The 25657-nt window shown below is 42.6% G+C and overlaps 1 protein-coding gene across 1 annotated transcript; it reads right to left on the bottom strand.

The window, feature by feature from the left end:
• Positions 1–1007: 1007 nt before the first annotated feature.
• STRAP (serine/threonine kinase receptor associated protein) lies at positions 1008–24082 on the bottom strand. The gene is made up of 10 exons (XM_070754299.1): positions 23439–24082; positions 20086–20221; positions 18866–18947; positions 18607–18679; positions 17846–17942; positions 13072–13209; positions 12178–12314; positions 9534–9683; positions 4951–5016; positions 1008–2026 (listed from the first exon to the last, which is right to left on the bottom strand). The coding sequence occupies exons 1-10, from the start codon at positions 23842–23844 to the stop codon at positions 1965–1967; spliced, it is 1347 nt and encodes a 448-aa protein (XP_070610400.1). The 5' UTR covers positions 23845–24082; the 3' UTR covers positions 1008–1964.
• Between the last annotated feature and the right edge of the window lie 1575 nt (positions 24083–25657).

Below are 25657 nucleotides of genomic sequence, written 5' to 3'. Positions count from 1 at the left end.
ATTATTTGCTTTTACATTGATTCCTATGGGAAAAATTGCTTCTACTTACAAACGTTTCCACTTAAGAATCTGGCCACAGAACGAATTAAGTTCTTAAGTAGAGGTACCACTGTATTGGGTTTTTGACAGTGGCCTCTGGCCTTAGAAAAGTTTTAGGCGGGGGGCCAGATAGCTGTCATTTTCTCCCTGCGGAAGTGTTAAGAACTGCAGATTTTCAATTGTTTTAAAAGCTGTGCCAATAGCATTGGCCGCTGTTCTTGAGGTCAAAAGGTTTTCTTCTCGTAGTAAATATAATTGCTTTCAGAAAGCTTCATAATAAAAAGGTTCTGACCTGCACTAGAGGTGTCCTTGGATTCCACCGGATGACAAATGGTATTTGCTTGGAATCCACCTACATCCTAGCTTTTCAGATACCTACTTGCCTTAAAACCGTGGTGCAGATAATTGGGTGAAGGAAGCCACAAGGGGAGCTGCGTATTTTGGAAAGTGCAACTGATTACGGGATGTCTTACCGTGTCATCCTTCATCTTTCTTGTTTGGATTGCAAGCTGTATTCAAGATGCAGTAATTTTAATATTTCTCCAAATATGAAAGCAATCTTTTTCACATTCTTTTCTACTAAACATGGAGAAGTATTCTTTTTAACTAATCCATCCTAATAGCTGCATTAATATTTCAGGTATTTTACTGCCTCCATAGAATCAGCGTGCCAGAGTTCATCTTAATTCTCAGCTCCCCTTGCACTACAGAACTCTCTGCTCGGTTTTCTTTTAAAAAATCTTTTTCAACAGATTTGCTGAACTGCATCGTTCAGATCACCAGCCAAAGTGGCTGATGGATATGGGTGCAAGACAATTTTCTGCAACTCAACGGAAGAGGATGGGCAAGGCTGTTCTAAAATAATGGGCTTGTGTTCCTTTTATGTTGGTGATAATGTATCCTGAACACATGCTGGCATTTCTAAACGTCAATGGCTGATCTTATATTTAGTCTCCAGTTAATGCAGATGACTCTTTAAACCACCATTTTATTCCTATGCAGGATATGAATTATTTAACGTATACATACAGTTCGTTGTTGGGGAAAAAAACACATTAAAAATCATATAGAAATACTTAGCTGCTTCTGTTTAAAAGTCCAGAAGAAATACAATGGCTAACCAGGGATGTTTTGACATAGTGTAAGTTCAGATTGTACACGAATAATTTTGACCAGAGACAATGTGGGATGTTCCTTGACATGTTATCTTTTTTAGAGATAAAGTTTTGAATTATGAAGTTTTACTGGAGAAGAACATACAAGCTTCAAGCGGCAGGGCACCCAGCCACCCATCGTGCAAAAAACACCCCCCAAATCTTATTCCCTCCCCCCCACCCACTTTTTTTAAATACAAAGCCCCAGATCATTCCATACTGTTTCGGAAACAGATGAATTAACCTGGTAGGCTTTATAACATTTTCTAAGAGTGTGATCGTAGGAGCATTTTATTTAGATGATTTGGAAACAGAAGCGGTGTACAATAAAAGTGGAAGGGCAAAAATAACCCCCCCTAAACCACAAATATTTTATTTAACCAAATGACACCCCCCCTGCCTTTTGTCTCCCTTCCCTACTTTCAGAGAACATACTCTAACCAAGATACCGTTACATTTCTCCTCAATAATAAACACTACAATGACTTAAACACTGGAGAAAAAAACAGGATCTCGGCGCCTGGTTATGTTCAGACTTAACGAGACAATGGTGCTTAAGACAGCCAAACCGTTACTGTTTTTGTCTCTATCCATCTTTCTTGACAACCTGTTCCTATGCATTCTCGTCAATTGCTGCCTCTCTATTTGCCTTCGGTTCATTTTGCAGGCGGTTGCATATGACTGCTGTTGCTTTTTTGTGTGTTTTTTTCTTTTTGGGATCGAAATCTCAACCAGTTTGTGTGTTGTCGTTGTCCTTAGCGACCTTGACGCTCAAGCCTTGACTTCAGGTGGTGTGCTATAGATGGAATCTGCGTTTTCGGAGCCAAGGTCTTCTGTCAAGTTGAGCGTAAGGGAAGAACAAGAAGGAAAAAAAAAACTTAAGTTAACTTTTAGCACAGGTTGATTTTTAAAAATACGTATTGCTATGCCTGTATTCCACTGTAACTCCGTATCTATTCCAGTCTAGTGAATACAAGAACAAGGGGACACAATCTGAAGTTAGTTGGGGGAAAGATCAAAAGCAACGCGAGAAAATATTATTTTAATGAAAGAGTGGTAGATCCTTGGAACAAACTTCCAGCAGACGTGGTTGGTAAATCCACAGTAAATGAATTTAAACATGCCTGGGATGAACATATATCCATTGTAAAATAAAATACAGGAAATAGTATAAGGGCAGACTAGATGGACCATGAGGTCTTTTTCTGCCGTCAGTCTTCTATGTTTCTATGTCTACAGATTCTTGGGTTTGCTCCTGTAAGTAGCGTCCAGTCACAGGTGACCAATAGGAATGTTCATCTTGGGATTTTTCAACCACCACCACCCTGCTCCAGCCCAAGAACAAGAAACATTGTCTTTCAGAAGATTCCTGATATTGTGAGATTCTCCCCCAACCCAAAAAAAGACCAGTTAAAATATTGTGCCACAAACAAAAACAAAAACAATAATGGTAGTAAATAAACAAGATGTTCTTAAAATCATTCCGAGATACAAAATCAAGATCAATCCAATCTGACTTTAGATTAATTGTACGATAGAACAAATGTGTGACAACCGCTGATGCCATAAGCTGCGTATTGATATCAAAAGGAAAAAATAGAACTGTTAGGTCAACAGTTCAACGGGGAGGGAGGGGGAACTAGGGGTAGCTCTGTATAAAGTATCTTAGAATTTAAGCACAACAACCATACAAATAATAATTATACTCTGAAATGATATAATATGCAAAATACTATATATATGCTCTTTTTTAATCTTTGTATTGTAATAAAAAATATTATTTTTTAAAACAATATTGTGCTACAAGCAGTCACCGACTTATGACAAATTTCTCTTGTTAAGTGAGACATTTTAAAGTGAATTTTGCCCCATTTTACCACCTTTCTGGCCTCAGCTAAGTGAATCGCTGCAGCTGGTAAGTTAGTAACCCAGTTGTAAAGTGCACTGATTGCCAATTGCTTTCCGAGCCCAGGTTAAAGTGCTGGTTATGACATACAAAGCCCTACATAGCTTAGGACCAGATTATCTTCGCGACCCTCTTCTGCTTCATGTATCCCAGTGGCCAGTTAGGACCCACAGAGTCGGCCTTCTCCAGGTCCCGTCAGCCAGACAATGTCGACTGGTGGGGCCAAACTTTGGAACTGTCTTCTGCCGCACGAATCCCATCATCCGATAAGGTCCCACAGAGTTGGCCTTCTCCGGGTCCTGTCGACTAAACAATGTCATCTGGCAGGCCCTAGAGGAAGAGCCTTCTCTGTGGCGGCCCCGGCCCTCTGGAATCAACTCCCCCCAGAGATTAGAACCGCACCCACCTTCCTTGCCTTTCCTAAATTATTGAAGACCCACCTATGTCGCCAGGCATGGGGTAGTTGAGGTATCCCCAGGCTGATATAGTTTATGTATGGTATGACTGAGTTGTATGGTTTTAATAATGTGGGTTTTAGATGTTTTTAAGTATTGGATTTGTCACGTTGCTTTCACTGTTGTGAGCTGCTCAGAGTCTTTGGAGAGGGGCGGCATACAAATCTAATAAGTTATTATTAAGAGCCTTCTCTGTGGTGGCCCCGGCCCTCTGGAACGAACTCCCTCAAGAGATACATACCGCCTCCTCCCTCTTGGTCTTTTGTAAAGCTTTAAAAACCTACCTTTGCCGGCAGGCATGGGGGCCACAAGTGATGAGACTGTCTTTGGCCAATACGAGATATGATTGAATCGGATGAATGTGTGTGAGTGTACATGGGGTCTTATAAAATGTTTTAGTAAATTTTCATATTTTATAGTTATTAGATTTCATGTATGTATTGTTATATTTAATGTTGTATGCCACCCTGAGTCGCCTCGAGAAGGGCGGCATAGAAATCTAATTAATTAATCCATTCATTCATTAATAAAGTGAATCTTGCTTGTCAGAAGGTTGCAAAAGGGGAATCACATGATTTTGGAACATACGAGCGGTCATAAAATAGGAACCAGTTGTCAGGCATCTGAATTCTGATCATGGAGATACAGTGTTCCCTCGCTTTTCGCGGGGGATGCGTTCCGAGACCACCCGCGAAAGTCGAATTTCCGCGAAGTAGAGATGCTGAAGTAAATACACTATTTTTGGCTATGAACAGTATCACAAGCCTTCCCTTAACACTTTAAACCTCTAAACTGCAATTTTCCATTCCCTTAGCAACCATTCAGATTATTACCCACCATGTTTATTTATTAAAGTTTATTTAAAGAAATATTTATTAAAGGCGGACGAAAGTTTGGCGATGACGCAGGACGTCATCGTGCGGGAAAAACCATGGTATAGGGGAAAAAACAGCAAAGTATTTTTTAATTAATATTTTTGAAAAACCGTGGTATAGACTTTCCGCGAAGTTCGAACCCGCGAAAATCGAGGGAACACTACTGGAAAGACCGTAACTGAATAACGGTCATAAATCAGTTTCCCCCCCCAGTGCCGTTGTAACTGAACGGTTACTGCAAGTACAGGACTACCTCTATTAAAATATTTTAATAGAGATAGAAAATAATCAAGAGTTTCATAGTGTATATCCTCAATTTAATAGGCTGGACTTTTAAACTGCCAGAGGGGAATTCTTGGAGTATGAGTCCACCGGTCTTAAAATTATCAAGTTTGAGAAACTCCTTTTAATGTCATTCATACTGGATCACTTATCTCTCTTGGTTTCTTACTTGCTACCTTATTCTACACACGGAAAAGTCAGCCTCTGATTGTGGTCTGATTCTCCCATTCGATCATTACCTAATTCTTCTTCTGTAGTTCCAGGAAGGTTGACTTTAGCCTTAGTCAGCTCCACACCTTCTTCTTCTGCAGAAAGAGAATCAGAAAGGACCAAGCCATAATTTTACATCATTCAATTTCTCAACTCTCATAAACATTTACAAAACAGGCCGCACTCCATCCAGGCACAAAACATTTTCTAGCGTTGTTTGATATGTTTTTCCCCCCTCCAGTTAAGACTGTCTGGTTTAAACTGGGGAGGATCTATCTACTTGCTTACATATGGTGTTTCCCAGAAAAATAAGACCCTGTCTTAGGTTTTTTTTTTGAATCCTGAAATAAGTGTTTGGCCTTATGGCCATGCACTCTGTTGTGGTTAGCTCTGGCCCAGCTCCTGCCCCAAGGACTGTGGATGTGGGGGAGACATCCACATGCTGCAGGCCTGTTTTGCCCCCAGTGGAATCTGCTGATGAAAACTCCTCTGACCAAGAAGACATGAGTGACAGGGAGGAGGAGAGTGTGGCAGACAGCTCAGAAGGAGATCAATTGTCTAGCTCCTCCTTGGATTCAGAACAAGAGTTAATGATACAGCCACGCATGCGTAGAGCGATCCATAGGCAACTGAGAGATTATTATCAAAGAAAATGAGGCCACCTGTGGTTGGGTGGGGCTGTGGTAATTAGTGAGGCCGCAATGGTTTGGCCATTGTGGAGGATTATCTGATCGTTGTGTTTCGTGACTGCTTTACTGACTTTGACCTTTTGTGTGCTGATTTTTCCCCGCTTTGAAACTAAACCAGAGCAAAGTGTGTTTCACTTTGTGAAAGAAGAAGGACTGTGAATTGCCTCACAGCTGCAAGCTAAGTATCACAGGACTGATAAGGGACTTGTACAAATTACCAGTTTGTTTGGAGACGAGTGCTCTTGGCTATACCAAAAGAGGGCTTGGTTTAAGTGACTTTTCATTATAAAGAACATTGTTTTGAATTTTCAAACGTGTGTATGTCTGAAATTTGTACCTGTGAATTTTTGGGAGGAGTCTACCAGAGAGCCCGACAGAACACGCTCAAAAGCCCTATTGGGCTTATTTTCAGAGGATGTCTTATTTTGGGGAAAACAGGGTAGATATGTACCATGGACCAGTTACAATTTATTGGCTTCAGAAAAGCAAAAGTTTTCACTTTCAGAAGACCGTGGAAGTTACATCTACCTCCTTCTGAATAACCTTCAGTCTACTTCATCCCTGATGCCCAAAGAAAAATGTCTACCTAGCCTTTTCTCAAAGGATATTATGTTGTTTCTTTCACTCGGATCATCACTAACCCCAACGAGGCCAGAAGAAGTACAGGATTAGCATTTTAGTGGCATGTTTTCATCAAAATTGCACTGCCCAATCTTTTCCTGATAGACAATCTCATCAGGTAGCGAAGCAAAAGAAATGCAGGCAATCCTTGACTTAAGGCCAGAGTTTTGACTGCCGAGTGAGGCAGTTGGTTAAGCATGCTGCGTGCCCAATTTTATGACCTTTTCGCCATAGTCGCTAAGTGACCTGCATGGACATTTGGAATACTGTGTTCAGTTCTGGAGACCTCATCTACAAAGAGATACAGTATTGATCAAATTGAACGGGTCCAAAGACGGGCTACAAAAATGGTGGAAGGTCTTAAGTATAAAACTTATCAGGAAAGACTTCATGAACTCCATCTGTATAGTCTGGAGGACAGAAGGGAAAGGGGGGACATGATCAAAACGTTTAAATATGTTAAAGGGTTAAATAAGGTTCAGGAGGGAAGTGTTTTCAATAGGAAAGTGAACATAAGAACAAGGGGGCACAATCTGAGGTTAGTTGGGGGAAAGATTAGAGGTAATGTGAGAAAATATCATTTTACTGAAAGAGTAGTAGATGCCTGGAACAAACATCCAGCAGACGTGGTCGGTAAATCCACAGTAACTGAATTTAAACATGTCTGGGATATACCGTATTTTTCGCTCCATAAGACGCAGTTTTTTTCCTCCCAAAGTAGGATGAAAAATCAGCCTCGTCTTATGGAGCGAAGATGCAGGCAGGGAGGGGGGGGGAGGCTGCGAATTCGGAAGCGCCATCCCGCCGGCTGGCTGGCTAGCTGCTGCCTGGCCCACCGTTCCCCGTAAGCTACGCCCGTGAGCAGGCGTGCACCCCCAAATACACCCGAGCGCCCTTTTCCACGGGCGCGTGCTCCCCATCCCCCTGCCAGCCCGCGGCGAGGTGGGCGGGGGCGGGGAGGTGTGGCAATAGGAGTAAAGGGAGCCGCGGCCGCCCCTGCCTCCCCACGGTGCCTCCGGCCAAATGCGCCCCTGGCTTCTCCACGCTGCCCTATTGCCCGCCCGAACCGCCTCCTCTGCCACCTCCTGCGTTTGGGCGCGATCTGCCTCCTCTCCTCTGCTGCCTCCTCCTGCCTTGGGGCGCAATCTGCCCCCTCTCCAACGTCGCTGCCTTCTGCCTTGGGGCGCGATTCGCCCCCTCTCCTCCTCCGCCGCCGCCTTCTGCCTTGGGGCGCGATTCGCCCCCTCTCCTCCGCCGCCGCCGCCTTCTGCCTTGGGGCGCGATTCGCCCCCTCTCCTCCTCCGCCGCCCCCTGCCTTGGGTGAGCAATCCGGGAGTCCGGGACAGGGTGGCTTTACGCCATGAAGAGAAAACGGCCGACTTTTCCCTGCTGCCGGAGCCGTTTCCTCTTCATGGCGCAAAGCCACACAGTCCCGGACTCCGGGATTGCTCGCCCAAGGCAGGAAGCGGCGGAGGAGGAGAGGGGGCGGATCGCGCCCCAAGGCAGAAGGCGGCGGCGGCGGAGGAGAGGGGGCGAATCGCGCCCCAAGGCAGAAGGCAGCCATCTGCCCAGACAGAAAGGAAACAAGAGAGAGAAAGTGAGAAGAAGAGAGAGAAAGAGGGGGAGAGAGAGAGAAAGAGAGAGGGGGAGAGAGAGAAAGAGAGGGAGAGGGAAAAAGAGAGTGGGAGAGGGGGGAGAGATAGCAAGAGAGGGAGAGAGAGAAAGAGAGAGGGAGAGGGGGGAGAGAGAGGGAGAGGGGGGAGAGATAGCAAGAGAGAGAGAGAAAGAGAGAGGGAAAGGGGGAGAGAGGGGGGAGAGAAAGAGAGAGGGAGGGAGAGAGAGAGAGGAGATAAAGAAAGAGGAGAGAGAGAAAGGAAGAGAAAAAGAAAGAGGGATAGAAAGAGAGTGAGAGATGCTCAGTGAGCCTTTCTTTGAAGTTGCCTTTCTTTCTTTCCTTCTTTCTTTTTCTCTCTTGCTCTCTTGCTCTTTCATTCTTTTTTCTTTCTCTTGCTTTCTTTCTCTCCTTCCTTCCCTCATTCCATTTCTTTCATTCCCCCTCTCTATTTTTATTTCTCTTTCATTTTCTTTCTTTCTCTTTCTTGCTTTCTTTCTCTCTTTTACCTTCCCTTCCTCTATTTCTTCTTTTCTTTCTCCTTCCTACCTTCTTCCCTCCCTCCCTTCAGTCCTTCCTCTCTTACTCTCCCCTTTCATAAGTTTCCTTGCTTCCTTCCTCTGTTCCTGTCCCTTCCCCCTTTCTTTCTTTCCTTCCTTCCTTCCTTTCCTCCCTCCATTTCTTGCTTTCCTTTTCCTTCCTCCCTTCCTCCCTTCTTCCCTTCTTCCCTCCCTCACTCCCTTCTTTCACTCCTTCCTCTCTTCCTCTCCCCTTTTTGGCTCAAAATATTTTTTTTCTATTTTCCTCCTCTAAAATCTAGGTGCGTCTTATCAGCAGGTGCGTCTTATAGAGCGAAAAATACGGTACATATATCCATCCTAAGATAAAATACAAGAAATAGTATAAGGGCAGATTAGATGGACCGTGAGGTCTTTTTCTGCCGTCAATCTTCTATGTTTCTATATTTAAGCTTTCCATGTGTGTTTCATTAATTATTGCTTACTACAGAAGTTGTTATCTTTCCAAAGCCCCTGCCATTAGTGTGTGTATTTGATTTTATAAACTAAGAGGCAGATCTTTCCTGATATCTCAGCTATTTTATTTTATATTTGTTTGTTTTTTTAAAAAAGAATGTTTATTTATTATGAATTCAGGAATACAAGCATGTTTCAGGTTGTTTGATATTTTTTGTTGTTCATTCCCAATTTATAGAATTGCATGTAAATATGACATGCCTAGTCTTCCTGAATTTTGGGAGATCGGAAATAAGGAAAGTCTATTTTTTCCTTCCTTCCTTCCTTCCTTCCTTCCTTCCTCCCTCCCTCCCTCCCTCCCTCCCTGGCTCATCTGCCATCAATCTTCTATGTTTCTATTAAGCCAACCGGGCTTCCCTCATTGACTCTGCTTATTGAAAGCCAACTGGGAAAGTTGCAATTGGCAACTAGCTGTCCCCTGTAGCTGGATGCTGCAGCTGTGATAAATATGGCCAAGGGCCCAAATTTTGATCATATGAATGTTTAGGGCAATGCCAATGGTTACATTACTTTTTCCCCACAACCGAACTTCAAAAGGTCGTTAAAATTGCAAGACTGCCTCGGAATTCAGTAGAATCCTGTAGTAATTATCTCATACATCAGAGAACAAACAAGTGAGCGAACGCTTGGGTCCCAATAGATAAGACACTTCTTACCAGGAATCACACATTTCCAGAGACCGTATGTTTTCCCTACTGTCGTCTGCCACAGCCTCAGTGTTCCGTCCTCTGAGCCACTAGCATACAACTCTCCATCTGGACTAAATCTGACACAGTGAATTGGCCCAAAGTGCCCCTTGTAAGATTCTGCAAAAAAAATTGTGGTACGTCAATACGGAAACAACAAAGAGAGAGCTTTGCCCTGCGATGGGGCTTCAAGCAAAAAATTCTGCCTTGTGAGGCAACACTAAGGAGGCATCAAATTTTAGAAAGGTAGTGCTTGTAGGATGTAACAAAAGGGCCCTCTGGTCAGGGGTTTTTCACAAAAATGGGACACAGGAGGCCAAAAATGGCTATACAGTAGTCCCTCGCTATACAGCGCTTCACCTACTGTGGCTTCACTTCATCGCGGGTTTCTGAGGAAGTCAATCGGCAGATTTAAACAGCCCGCCGAACTTGATCGGCAGATTTTTTTTTAAAAAAAAATATCTAAAATTGTAAATACTACTGTATTTAAATACTGTATCTAAAATAAACACTGTGTGGGAAGGGTTTATAAACACTTAAAACAATGAAAACTTACCAAACAATTACAATATAAATACTTAAATAAGTACTATCAGTCGATAAATTCCCCATCGCGGATTTCACCTATCGCGGCCAGGTCTGGAACGTAACACCAGCGATAGGTGAGGGACTACTGTACAGTGGTACCTCGTGATACGAACCCCTCGTCATACGAACTTTCCGAGATACGAACCTGGGGTTCGGAAATTTTTTGCCTCTTCCATGGGCGGAGCTTTGATGTCACGAAGACGTCCTTCCTGGAGTCCACGTTTCGGCCGGCCAGGTAGGACGTCTTCGTGATGTCAAAGCTCCGCCCATAGAATTCCCTATTGGGATTCCCCACTTCCGTTTGAGCCTCCCGACAGCTCCGCGGCTCATTTGCAAAGCTGACAGCCGGGCGGCGGGGCTTTTCAGCATCCTCCTGAACCTGAACGCCGAACCCAAACTTTTGCCGAACTTCCGGGTTTGGTGTTCGGGAGGACGCTGAGAAGCCCCCCAGCTGTTTCAAAAGGCGACAGCCGGGCAGCGGTGCCTAGTGGAGCGCCATTTTTGCGGGTGTTTTTTTTTTCTTGCACGCATTAATTGACTTTCCATTGATTCCTATGGGAAACATTGTTTCGTCTTACGAATTTTTCACCTTACGAACCTCCTCCGGGAACCAATTAAGTTCATAAGACGAGGTATTACTGTATTCGGTATATAGAAGCACCAACATTTATATCCTTTTTTTGGGGTGGAGCTGTGTCTTATACAGTAGTACCTCTACTTAAGAACACCTCCACTTAAGAACTTTTCTAGATAAGAACTGGGTGTTCAAGATTTTTTTGCCTCTTCTTAAGAACCATTTTCTATTTAAGAACCTGAGCCCGGAAAAAATTCCCAGGAAATTTGAGAGCAGCACAAAGGCCCGGCCAGTTTCCTGCCATTCCCCCTGGGTTTCTCTCTTTGGCGCAGTGTATGGGAGGGGCGTGCTCCTCCCCCCCCCCCGCCTAAAAAAGTCCCTTTTTTTTTTAAAGCCTTAATGCTTTGGATTTTTTTGATTCATCTCACCTCACCTTCTACTTAAGAACCCAAGCCTGGAAAAATTTCCCAGGAAATTTGAGAGCGGCACAAAGGCCTGGCCAGTTTCCTGCCATTCCCCCCTTTAATCCGGGGCTTTTCTGGGCTGCCAGAGGAGCCTTTCGGTGACGCTTAAGGAGGCTTTGTCAGTCCAGAGCGAACAAAGCATTTTCCTTTCTCTGGACACTTGGAGAGGGAATAAACCTCTGCCAGCGCCCAGAGAAAAGAAATGCTCCCTTCCCTCTGGGCAGCTGAGGAGTCACAGGTGAAGGAAAGGCCCCGGCTACAAAGCGACTGAGCGAGAGAAGGGGAGACTTTCAGTGTGGGAAGGAAGAGGTAGAAGTAGCAGCAGCAGCAGCCAGTGTATGGGAGGCAGCCTCGCGCCGGGTGTATGGGAGCCGCGTGCTCCTTGCCGCCTCAGAGTCCCTCTTTTTTTTAAAGCCTTAAAATTTTGGATTTTTTTTATTCCCCTCACCTCACCTTCTTCCTTCAGCAGTGACTGTCCTCCTCCTCTTCTTCCTCCTCCTCCTCCCACCCAAATTCCGAGCTTTTATTTCTTTCCTAATGGGTTTGCACACATTATTTGCTTTTACATTGATTCCTATGGGAAAAATGGCTTCTTCTTAAGAACATTTCTACTTAAGAACCTGGTCACGGAACGAATTAAGTTCTTAAGTAGAGGTACCACTGTACTCTGAAAAATATGGTATATCCAGCCTGCAATGTGAGCAATGCAAAAGTGACTTGAAGGCAACCACATATAAACACATGCAGTTGGGAGAAACATCATCAACTGTTTAAAGCCACAATTCAAGGTCCAGTGGAATGAAATATAAGTATACTACTAACTTGATCATTATTAGTTAGGATTGTTATCACTGCTTTGCTAATTTCCCCCAAAAGTTCAAGTTTAAGCTTTTACAATTAGCAGTTAAGCTGGTGATGGTTGTTTTTTTTTAACAGCCATGAAATTCATCCAAACATGCCCTGAAGTTCATTTAAATGTATGACATACCTAATTCTTCACCAGTATTATAATCATATTTATAAAGTTTAAAATCTTCACCACCAGCAACTAGACATTCTTTCTCTGGATGGAGAGAAGCAGAATTGATTGTTGCAGGTGCCTCAAATGATTTAATCTGTTCCAGACTGGAGAGAAAACAAAAAGTATGACAATTATTTTTTTAAAAAAATCCTATATTGACCAAAACACTAAAACATGTCAAAGAAGAAAACACTATAAGGAGGGATTCTTATTTAAATGAAATTCACTTATCAGAAAGCTGAGTGCTTGTTAGCAAAAAGAGATCAATTTTTAGAGGACTGATTTTATTGTAATATATTTTGCACAATAAAAATAAGGCACGCTTGAAAGAAAACCAAAGGAAATGTCTGTACTCAAAAAGCAAATATGAACCACTAATAAAAACATTTGAGATTGTAGTTATCATATGCAATCAGCTGCAAGGATTTTCCCTTAGATGCAGATAGATACACACACACACACACACTGGGGTGGCAATGATAACAGAGTTCCTTTTGCACTGTAGCCTAAACAATGGAGGTTGAAGGTTGAGTGCCACTATTACATAGACCAGGAAACAACTATCACAGCAGAAAGAAACCAACAAGGGTTTTTTTTAGCAAAGAAAACAACATACTCTGAAAGCCATTTAAATATAATAACACATTTAGTTCTTCATTGGCATTATAATCCTATTTGTACATTTTAAAATCTTACTCATCAGCAAACTCGACATTCTTTATCTTTTTCATCAAAAACAAGCACTAATGTAAGTATTGAAATTATTTAGACTGATGGCGTGATAGGCACATGGTCTCTACACACGATCAGTTTGTCTCTTTGGCCTGTTGAATGAAACACACGTGTTAAAAACAAACATACGTTTCCGCACTGTGAAAGGCAATGGTCCGGCCATAGGTGATGACTATTATCTCCCCTTCGCGCACGTATTCCATGCTACTGACGGACATGGCAACGTTGATCGCCTTCACTTCTGTCAGTGTATTTCTGTCCCAGAGTCTGAAGTGGAGAGACAAAAGTCAAATTTCTTTCATTCATCATTGCAAGCCGATAAAGTCAAAACACCAAACACTCCTGGATAAAATGCTCTTCACAACCATGATAATTTCCCAACCTACTTACAGTAGAATTCAGGCATATCAAATGGGGTTTTTTTTAATTTTCATGGCTGTTACACAAAAAGAAAAACATTTTATATATATTCTGATTGCATGTTCACCCACTTTGAGTGTGAATGAATGCAGAACCCACTGAATGTGGGGGGGAAAGAGGGAGAAAATCAGACATATTTAATCTAAGAAATCCTACATATTAGAAGTAATTATATCATCTGATTGATAATGGAAGAGCTACAAGCTCTTAAAAGGAAACTTAAATGGTAAACCGCTTTAGTATTTAACAAAACTACCTGACAACATCACAGTTAGTCCTTAACTAATAACCATTCATATAGTGACAATTTGAAATTACTAGAGCACTGAACAAAGTGACTCACAACCAATCCTCACACTTACGACATTTACATCATAACCACAGACACAATAACCAAAGGTAGTAGGAGGAGACTGATGAGCAGGTGCAAAATAAGACATTGATTTATGGCTGATTGGATAAAAATGTATAATGTATAATTGTGTACATTACTGATGATTTTTAAAGGTACATGTATTGTGTTATATATATAATGCAAATGATTTTTTTAAAAACAGCATTTGTTTGGAATCAATTTTCAATATGGAAAACAATATTGACAACTATTAGTATAACTGAAAACACATCCAAAAAGCTTCTTACTATCAATTCAAAAACATGTTTTCCATTTCCTAGATACCATAATGTATATTTAAGACTGGCTGTCAAGCTGAATATTTTGAAAGTATAAACAGAGAAGTGTGCATATGGTACACAATTGGCCACCATTTGTTTAAGATCCCCCATATTGGTAAGATCCATATGGTTTAAATATATGTACTCTTCAGTTGTAGACTATATTTCTGTTACTTTTGATACGTTTGTACTAAATGTGCGATCACTTGTGAAAGCTCTAATTCTCTGCTTATCAAGCATGGTTGGCTGGGAATTCCGGGAGTTAAAATCCACACATCTTTAAAAGGCGCTGAGATAGAGAAGCATCACAATAAATCAGGGACTGCTTGTTTCCCAACCGGTAAAACCACAACATGGTAAGGCTTGCTTCTTAAAATTAGATAGATGAATGAATGCAACTTGGGAAGACACTAAGAAAGGACAATGAAAAGAGCTGAAGTCAGCAGTCCTAAAAAAAATAAATTCCAGCGTGAAGAGGTGCAAGCACCCTGTTTCTCAGTGGGAGCACTTGACTCCCACTGAGGGATACCAGAATTTAAGTAAAAAATTTAAATGAACCTGAATCACAGTATGATGAACCTATGGCACACGTGCCAGAGGTGGTACACAGAGCCCTATTTGTAGGCATACACACCATTACATTCCTTAAAACCCACCTCTGTCGTCAAGCATGGGGGAATTGAAATTTCCCTTCCCCCTAGGCTTACAGAATTTATACATGGTATGCTTGTATGTATGAGTGGTTCTTTAAATTGGGGGTTTTTAGATTATTTTTAATATTAGATTTGTTTACATTGTCTTTTTATACTGTTGTTAGCCGTCCCGAGTCTTCGGAGAGGGGCGGCATACAAATCTAATAAATAAATAAATAAATAAATTACCAGCTGCTCTTCTGGTTTCCAGCCAGCTGGTCTTCGCAGGCACTGGAGCACCAGAAAACAGCCAAAAAACAGGCCATTTTCGGCTGGTTTTCAACCCAGTTTTTAAGCCATTTTTGACCTGGAAAATGGTCCAAAACAGCTGAAAATTTATTTATTTTATTTATTAAATTTGTATGCCGCCCAAGTCCAAAGGACAGTACAATAGTATAAAATGGCACAAAACAATGTAAAGTCACATTAATACAGTCACACACACCTTATCATATCTTATTGGGGTCGGAACTAAGAGGTCTATTGCTCATGTCCCCCCAGCCTGCCGGCAAAGCCAAGTTTTCAAGGCCTTCCAGAAAGCCAGTAAAGTGGGGGCAGTACAGATCTTGAGGAGTGGTCGGTTCCAGAGGGCCGGATTTGCCACAGAGAAGGCCCTCCCTCGCGGCCCTACCAGCCAACACTGCCTTAGTCAACGGGACTCAGAGAGAAGCCAATCCTGTGGGCTCTGATTGGTTGCTGCCGTCAGGCATGGGGGAATTGAAACATCTCCCCCTTGCCCATGTAGTTTCTGTGTATGATTTGACTGTGTGCTTGTTTTTTATATATTAGGGTTTCTTTGGGGGGTTTTTTTAACTTAAAACTGTAATTTAGATTGCTAAATATTGTTGTGGTTCCGTCTGAGGCCCCTCCGGAACGGCTGATCTTCTGTCGATTTCCAGCTCAGAGGGAGAGGCTGAGGAACAGGAGGTGCAGACAGACGAGGAGGAGGAATCCCAGGCTGAAGAAGAGGGAGGACAGCCAGAGTCCCACCAGGGGGAGCTCTCCCCAGCAAGCAGCCTGGATTCCTTAGAGGAAAGTGCACAAGCCATAATTGATCTGCGACAACGAAGAGCTACTCAGAGACGGAATCAATTGGCTAAATACTTTCAGCATTAAAGTGGCAACAGCTGGGTTTGGGTGTGGTGCTCTTGGGAAAGGCTAAAAGGCAGACCCACCCTTCCTGGCTTGTGGAGTTTTATCTTTGAGAGTCGTGGGACCTGACTGTGAACTTTGGCGTCTTGGAATCCTGGTTTGTGCCTTTGACTATTGAAACCTTGGGGGGGGGGGGGGGTGCCAGCAAGAAGCTTGCTGTATTGTCTGGACATCAGGACCCTGTTGTACCGTATTATATCCTGTCTGTTGGGAAGAACAGGTTTTCCTCTGTGCTTATTTTTTCCAGTTATAAAATACTTTTGGCTTTTACCAGAGTGTCTGGCTGTTTTTTCCAGTTGGTGTTGAGGTCTGGGGGAACCCAGACAGAACAAATATTAGATTTGTTACTATGTATTGTTTACCATTCTTGTGAGCCGCCCCGAGTCTGGGGAGAGGGGCGGCATATAAATCCAATAAATCTAATCTAATCTAACCAACACCTTGAGTTATGACCGGAGACTGACTGGAAGCCAGTGAAATGCCTTGAAAAGCAGCCTGAAAAACAGCCAAAAAAGAGGCATCCGTGCAGCGTCCAGCTGGTCTTCGGGTTTCCATTGTTCTGGTGCGCGCACATGCACAGGCAGGCATGTGTGTTCTGGTTTGAACATTTATTGCCAAATAGGCTCGCCATCATTTGTATACGTAGTCCTCACTTAAAGACTGCTTGCTTAGGAACCCTTTGAAGTTACGACTCATCGCCCCAGAACTCCTTAGTACCCATTTCTGGAGTTCCCACACGGCCCCCACTCCACAAACACACACACACACGCCAGTCACATCATCTTTTGGATGCTTGGCAACCTATTTACATATTTACAGCTATTTGCAACATCCGGTGGTCACATGATCTTGACTTTTAGCAGGGCTTTTTAAAAAAAAACAGTGTTTATTTCTGGATTCCAACTAAGAACAGTCATGAATAAAATGGATTCACTGAACCACCTCTGCCAACAAAGTCCGTAAAATTAGACAGACGCAATTGCATAAAATGGACCGCCCCAATTTACAACATAATTCCGGCCTCGATTACAATCGTTAAGTCCAGGACTACCTATAGTGAAACATAGAAACATAGAAGTCTGACGGCAGAAAAAGACCTCATGGTCCATCTAGTCTGCCCTTATACTATTTTCTGTATTTTATCTTAGGATGGATATATGTTTATCCCAGGCATGTTTAAATTCAGTTACTGTGGATTTATCTACCACGTCTGCTGGAAGTTTGTTCCAAGGATCTACTACTCTTTCAGTAAAATAATATTTTCTCATGTTGCTTTTGATCTTTCCCCCAACTAACTTCAGATTGTGTCCCCTTGTTCTTGTGTTCACTTTCCTATTAAAAACACTTCCCTCCTGGACCTTATTTAACCCTTTAATATATTTAAATGTTTCGATCATGTCCCCCCTTTTCCTTCTGTCCTCCAGACTATACAGATTGAGTTCATTAAGTCTTTCCTGATACGTTTTATGCTTAAGACCTTCCACCATTCTTGTAGCCCGTCTTTGGACCCGTTCAATTTTGTCAATATCTTTTTGTAGGTGAGGTCTCCAGAACTGAACACAGTATTCCAAATGTGGTCTCACCAGCATTCTATATAGTGGGATCATAATCTCCCTCTTCCTGCTTGTTATACCTCTAGCTATGCAGCCAAGCATCCTACTTGCTTTCCCTACCGCCTGACTGCACTGTTCACCCATTTTGAGACTGTCAGAAATCACTACCCCTAAATCCTTTTCTTTTGAAGTATTTGCCAACACTGAACTGCCAATACAATACTCAGATTGAGGATTCCTTTTCTTGACTCGCATAAAAAAGACGTTGACTCGCATAAAAACCAATGTGTGGAAAGCCAAGCATCTACACTCAAATTCAAAACGTGGTTTCATAGTGAAGGTGATAACCGGACAACTCCACTACCCATTTCTTGTATAGCACTAAGGGAAGAAGCACCGATTATTTCCTACCTGACTGTTTTATCATCTGCTGAAAGGATCTGCGTATCATCACTGCTCCACAAAGCCTTTTTAATACCAGACGTGTGACCACTGACCATCTCAGGTTCTGAAAAGCAGAGGAAACATTTTGTTATCTAAAACGAAAACTTCTTTTCTTACATTTCAGTGAAGTTGCGTTTCCCACTACATTCGTGGTTAAAAGATCAAAATAACGGAAGTACCATATTTTTGGAGTATAAGAGGCTGAAAATTTGAGTGCATCTTATATTTGGAATGTAGCTTTTTTCCCCCAGCCCTAACGATCTTCCCAGCTTGCAGGATTTTTCCATTGCTACTCAGAATAAGTTTTTTCCCCCAGCCCATAGTCCTTGCAAACATGTCTTCATTGCTACTCCCTCTGAAGATGATTTATTCCAGCCCTAACCAGGGGATAAAATAATGTGCTGAATCTTACCAGACTAAGGATGCTAGTGAGATGAATACCTGGTAGGTAGAGACATTCTAAGGTAGAAGTACCACTGTATTTTATTTGGTGAACTGAAGACTTTGCACACATTTTGTCTGAATCTGTGATTTTGCTTAATTACAGTTTTCTCATTTGTTTGTTTATTTGACACATCAGGTACTCTCTCCAGTTACAAATAAAAAAAATATTAAAACCAGGTGGAAAAAGTCAGCTGGCTGGGCTTTCAAATTAGCACTGAAATATTTGCAACTTCTTGGTATTCCTTTTACTGATTTGTGGGAATTTTTTAAAAAATGGAACTCACCTGCCTCTGGCTTGTTTAAATCATAGATACGTAACAATTTATCTTGTCCACCTGTCAACAAGTAATTGCTGTCCTAGAAGAAGAAAAAAGCAGCATTGTCATTTATTAAGAAAGTTGGTTATATGCTGAACCTTTCAAAATCTTATTAGTTTTTTTTAAAGTAAAATTAGTGATAGGCCGACCAACTTCAGAAAAGCAAAGGCAGAGTCAAAATCTTAAGAAAATTAAGACAAAGACATTTTTACTTTTTTCTGTTTACCTGAGTGAAGTCCACTGATTTGACAATATGCTTGTGAGCCAAAGTGAGGAGTTCATCTCCTGAAATACCATCCCATAGTTTGCTGAAACAAAAACGAACAAAAAAAAAAAGACTCAGCTAATGACGTGGTATTTTCAGAAAGGTCCAGATACAGATTTTCTTTGCCCAAAATTGTTGGCTTTCTAGCTATTGCTTTGACTTAAATGATTTTTGTTTCTAAGCACTGCACCTTGATGGTGCAGTGGTTAAGAATGCAGTAATGCAAGCCACTTATGCTGATCACCAGCAGTTTGGCAGATCGAATCTCAGTAGGCTCAAGATTGACTCAGCCTTTCAAGGTCGGTAAAATGAGGACCCAGATTGTTGGGGGAAATATGCTGACTTTCTGTAAACCGCTTAAAGTACTGTGAAGCGGTATGTGTTGTGGTTAGCTCTGGCCCAGCTCCTGCCCCAAGGACTCTGGATGTGGGGGAGACATCCACATGCTGCAGGCCTGTTTTGCCCCCGGTGGAATCTGATGATGAAGGCTCCTCTGACCAAGAAGACATGAGTGACAGGGAGGAGAGTGGGGCAGACAGCTCAGAAGGAGATCAATTGTCTAGCTCCTCCTTGGATTCAGAACAAGAGTTAATGATACAGCCACGCATGCGGAGAGCGATGCATTGGCAACAACAACTGAGAGATTATTATCAAAGAAAATGAGGCCACCTGTGGTTGGGTGGGGCTGTGGTAATTAGTGAGGCTGCTATAAAGAGCAGCCTGTACGTTTGGCCATTGTGGAGGATTATCTGATCCTTGTGTTTCGTGACTGCTTTACTGACTTTGACCTTTTGTGTGCTGATTTTTCCCCGCTTTGAAACTAAACCAGAACAAAGCGTGTTTCACTTTGTGAAAGAAGAAGGACTGTGAATTGCCTCACAGCTGCAAGCTAAGTATCTCAGAACTGATAAGGGACTTGTACAAATTACCAGTTTGTTTGGAGACGAGTGCTCTTGGCTCTACCAAAAGAGGGCTTGGTTTAAGTGAATTTTCATTATAAAGAACATTGTTTTGACTTTTCAAACGTGTGTGTGTCTGAAATTTGTACCTGTGAATTTTGGGAGGAGTCTACCAGAGAGCTCGACAGAACAGTATGTAAGTCTAAATGCTATTGCTTTATGAGACCTGACAAAAGCTTAAAGTTGCTGCAAGTATTTCCATGTCCAACCACTCTCACTTACGCAGTAAAATCTGCAGCGGCTGTAGCTGCTTTAGTGGCGTCGCTATTCAACGTGGCTCCCCAGACTGCTCCCTTGTGACCAAGAAATGTTCCAATCCAGTCCCCTGTGTCACCCTGTCGAAACATCGGTTTGCCATCTGAGGTGTGGGAGGGGGGGAGAGAGAGAGAAAAATAAGACAATCTCAATTACACAGCAATCCACTTATCAGTATTTGTAAATTTTCAGAAAGAGGCTACTGAGCACCCAGACAGTGCTCAACAAACAACCCCAGTTAGGGCCAGAATTTCTGTTATAAACCAAGGTGATTATCACTTTTGCCATGTTTGCTAGGTGGATCCCTGCCGTTGTTAAGCAACTCGTGTGGTCATTAAACAAATCTGGCTCCCCCGACTGACTTCGCTTATTGGAAGCTGTCTGGGAAGGTCGCAGTGGTGACCTTGGAACACTGAAACCGTCACAAATATTTCCCAGTTGCCAAGCAACCAGGATTTTGATCATGTGACTGTGGGGATGCAATGATGGTTGTACATATGTGGACCAGTCATAAGTCACTTTTTTTCCCAGTACCATTAACTAAACGAATGGTTATTAAGTTGAGTTAAGTGATAAAAAGTCCCATGTAGATTAATAAGGAATTCTCATGTTTTGCAAAAACTTCCTTGGGTCCCTTTTTTCCAGCTGTGATCCAAGAACTTCATCATATGGCAGCTTGTGTGCATATTGCACACAACCACTCTTCGCAAATAGACAAATAGAACAAACATATTTTAATTATGTGTCCCCAATTGATGTCAACTCTGAGCAACCAGAGATAAATATTTTTGGTGACACTATATTCCCAGCTTGATGCTTCATGTCTTCCAACAGTGTACCAATTACTATGATGTTTCTCCAAAAATAAGGCCCTTGAATCCTGAAATAAGCGCTTGGCCTTATTGCCATGCAAAAGTTATTATCAGGGGATGACTTATTTTGGGGGAACAGAGTATTGTAATTGAATCTATTCCTTTTGCTAATTGACATTCTATTTTTTTCTCTTCCTAACAGATTTAACTAACAGATCAACAGAATTGGAAGGGACCTTGCAGGTCATCTCGTCCAACCCCCTGCCCAAGCAGGGGACCCTACATTTGCCTCTACCTATGAATTTAACATCCAAATTCAATCAGCTTGGATCGCAGAGTGCCAACAATGCAAATAAAAATTTGTTCCAAGCAGGCAGCTTGAAATCCCATGTTTTTTTCGCATCCTCGGTCTCATTGGGACGAAAGGGACCCAAACACATATCCCCTCACAGGTTTTATTTTTTGAGGGGGGGGGAGCTTTCTCACTGCCTCAGAGCCACATGACAAAGTCATGCCTCTCTCTTATATGCCCACCCACGTATCAGTCTTATCCTCTCCATCCTTCCCTACAGTATATAGGCTTCTCACCCTGTAAAGTCATATAATTTTCTGCTCTACTTCTACTTGTCACAGGTACCAATAGTATAAGGGCAGACTAGATGGACCATGAGGTCTTTTTCTGCCGTCAGACTTCTATGTTTCTATGTTTCTATGTACCAATTTACCACAAGAAGAATAGTTCTAAGGAAAAAACCCGTCCATTAAATAACCAAATTCTTCTGTAGCCTGAATTGAAAAGATTGAATTGTAAACTAGGGAGAAATGATGTCATATTTCCCCTCCCCTCTGTTGACAGAGGGCTGTTCAATTTTGATATAAATAGCCTCTTTGACTCCTTTTTCAAACCAACTCTGTCCAAAATGTGAACTTTTGTTTGTCTTCAAAAGAGTGGCCTGTGTCTTAAAGAGAAGACAACATCTATCTCCAATCTACAACACAGTCCTTTCAGCAGTTCCAAGAAGGCTCCACATCCATTTGCATCACTCAGGTTGACCCTGAGGACACAGGTAAATCTCCAGGCAACCTTAAGGACCCCTGTTAAAAGAATGCAAATGAGCAGCTGTCTGCAAGGAGTATCAATCCTTCCATTCCCCACCATCCAGTCAAGGCTGAAGAAGCTCCTTGGATGAGAAGCGGAACCATCTTCAAAGAAAAACCAGACAGTCCAGTTTGCACCTTTGGGACAACCATGACCTGGACGTTTGAGAATCTCCGTACGTTTTTCAATGCCGTTGATGACTTTGAATGGACGCTAAATGAAATTGTTAAGTTGCGGACCTACCTGTACTTCACTGCCTGCACTGGTTATTAAACTAAACTGTACCTACAGAGCCCACAGGTCTAATGAGATTTTCCATCATCCAGGCCATGAAGTTTCCAAAGGTGCTTTTTTGCCCCCCAAAAGCAACTGGATTTTGCTGGGGGGGGGGATTCTTTCTTTGAGAACATTTCCCTTCTCATCTAAGGACCTTCTTCCATTGGAGAAATGGATGAGAAGCGAAATGTCTTCAAAGTCAAACCAGACAATCCAGTTGCCTCTTGAAAAAAGCACTTTTGGGACAACCATGACTGAGAAACTCCATACATTTTTTGGTACCTACCTGTACTTCACTGCCTGCACTGATCATAAAACTAATCTGAACCCTATAAAGACTAGAGAGCTCCATAGATCTAATGAGATTCTCCATCATAATGAGATTCTCCATAACCTGGACTATCATTAAAGAGTTGTACCTTATGATTCTTGATGAATTTATCTTTTCTTTTACGTACACTGAGAACATATGTGCCAAAGACAAATTCCCTATGTGTCCAATCACACTAGACCAATAAAATTCAATTCTATTGCTATTTGCTATTCTATTGTTATTCTATTCTATTGCTATTTTACTGCTATTCTATTATTATTCTATTCTATTGATATTGTACTGCTATTGCTATTCTACTGCTATTGTATTCTATTGCTATTTTACTGCTATTCTATTCTACTGCTATTCTACTGCTATTGCAATTCTAATTCTTATTCTATTCTATCACCCAGGCCACCATGGCCCCAAAGGTGTTTCTCCCTCCCAAAAGCAACTGGATTTTCTTGGGGGTGGTAGGTTCTTCATTTGAGAACGTTTCCCTTCTCATCTAAGCAGCTTCTTCCACTGGAGAAGGGATGAGAAGTTTGCAAAGGAGTAAGGGGGGGGGGGCACAGGGAAGTCCAGTTGCCTTTTTTTTGGTGGGGGGGAGCCCTTTTTGGGGTTTAGCCCGCTATGGCCCGAGAACTCCTGCCAATGCTCAAAGGAAAGCCCCGATCTTGTAAAGGCAGGCAGCGCGATCAGGCATTCATCGAGCCCCGTGGAGCGGGTGGGTGGGTGGGGAGTTGAGGGAGGGCTCGGGAGGAGGCGATCCTCGCCCAAGGGCTCGTGGCCAAAGGCCGAGACGCCCCTCCAGACTCACCCTTGCAGGCGCTGATGAGGAAGTAGCCGTAAGGGGTGATGCCGCTGAAGGCCAAGTCCACCACGGGCCGCGTGTGGCCCGAGCACGTCAGCGGGGTCTGCTTCATCGCCATGGCGCCGGTCGGGAGGCAAGAAGGAGGAGGAGCCGCCGGGGGAAGCTGCGAAAGTGGGGAGCCCGCCCGAGAAGGTTGAGGGGAGGCACCGCTCGGCCACGCGAGCGGCCGGGCCTCCTGGTGACGGGACCGGCGGCCGGAAATGGGTGGGGAAGGGGGAAAAGAAAGGAAAGAACGGTCGCTGCCGGAAGCTCCCTCAGCGGGAACGCTCTTCCCATCCCCAGCTCTATGGTTGCTTCCGGATCGGGATGCGATTGGTGGAGGACTTGTGACGTCCGCGGGGAACGCCTCCATAGAGACTGTTCGAGCTCGTTTTCCTGCCCACCTCTACCCCCGCCGCTCGTGGCCCTTCTTTCTTAGGGCTCCTTTTCCAACATTGGGCGCGAGGCCCTGAGGGAGATGATGGCCGCCCACTTTCTAAATAATGCCGTTCGATCTGTGCGTTGGCAAGTTTTCCTCTCTCAAGGAGGGGAAGGAAGAAAATGCGAAAGCAAAGAACGCTACGCTACTTTCGTAGGAGGGTTTCAAAAAATGACTGTCTCTTTAAGGGGGGGGTTCTTTCCGGGTCCCGCCCCTGAGAGGTCGGGCTTGGTCTCCCATTGGATACAAGTTTACTTAGAACAGGGATAGGCAAAGTTGGCTTTTCTATGATTTGTGGACTTCAACTCCCAGAATTCCTGAGCCAATCATGCTAGCCAATCTCCCTTTTTCTAAGAAGTCTGTAAGGGGCGTGCATAAGTGCACCTTTGTGCCTACCGTCCCTGTCCTAATGTCTTTTTTTATCTTTTCTATCTCTACTTTATACTTATATTATGTTAAACATACTACAGTACAATACTATATTTGTATGACAAATAAAAATAAATCCAAATTATTATTTTTAATTAATAAAATTGCACAAAGGTTCATAGTGACATTGCGTAGTAAGTGATTTCTCTGCATTCTTTATTATTATATATCCATGTCCAAAAACATGGAATGGTTTATAAATTATCAAATATGTATTGAAAAGACTTAAAAACAATAACACTACCCAAATAAGACAACAAAAATAACATTAAGATAAACCCAACAAGGTCCCCACAAAAAAATGTAACCCCTGGCCCAAGAGTAGAACCATATCTTAAGGACTTCCAGACCAATTAGAGAATAGGACATTCTTTGTTGTGCTTTTTTGATGACGTTCTTGATGTTAGGTGACCATTTTAGGTCTTGAGATATGATAGAACCTAGAAATTTGAGGGTCTCTACTGTTGATACTGTGTTGTCTAGTCTGATAATGAAAATGAAGGGAGAATTGTTAAACGCCCACAAGATCATATGCTGTAGCGTCCTACTGGTCAATGACTACTTCAGCTTCAACTGCAACAACACAAGAGCACGCAACCAATTCAAACTTAATAACCGCTCCAAACTTGACTGTAAAAAATATGACTTTAACAATCGAGTTGTCGAAGCGTGGAACTCATTATCGGACTCAATAGTGTCAACCCCTAACCCCCAACATTTCTTCCTTAGACTATCCACGATTGACCTCTCCAGGTTCCTAAGAGGTCAGTAAGGGGTGTACCTAAGTGCACTAGTGTGCCTTTCGTCCCCTGTCCAATTGTCTTTCCTTTATTTCATATATATTTTCTTCCTTTCATGTATCTTCTCTATTTTTACATATTATCTTTATATATATTACTTCATGTCTATTCTCTTCCATATGTATTGTGTATTGCACAAATGAATAAATAATAAATAATAAATAAATAAAGTATCTACTGTCAATCCTGAAGCGAAAAGCGAACCTGGCTGAGGCTACAGTTTCAGGGTTGCCACAAAATGGGGGGGGGGGGATAGATAGCTGTGGTTTTGTAGTCAAAACAGAAAGTTTTCCTGTGGGAACCAAGGACATTTCAACAGGTGGCTGGAAAAAGGAGGAGTAGAGTAACCAAGCAACTGGTTTCTATTGGACACTGTCTCTATTGGACAGTGTGACTGATGGCTTGGGGAGAAAGGAGGAACTTTCATTTTTTAATTAGGTGAAAAGCACAGGAAGGCTCAGAGTCGGTTTTCACCAGTTGTGCCAATACGACGTATCCAATAATACATCGTATTATTG

This window comes from Erythrolamprus reginae, chromosome 6 (assembly GCF_031021105.1).
Source record: "Erythrolamprus reginae isolate rEryReg1 chromosome 6, rEryReg1.hap1, whole genome shotgun sequence".
In the NCBI taxonomy this organism is placed as follows: Eukaryota; Metazoa; Chordata; class Lepidosauria; order Squamata; family Dipsadidae; genus Erythrolamprus; species Erythrolamprus reginae.
The sequence above is the reverse complement of the archived record's forward strand: the minus strand, read 5'-3'. Positions and strand labels throughout refer to the sequence as shown.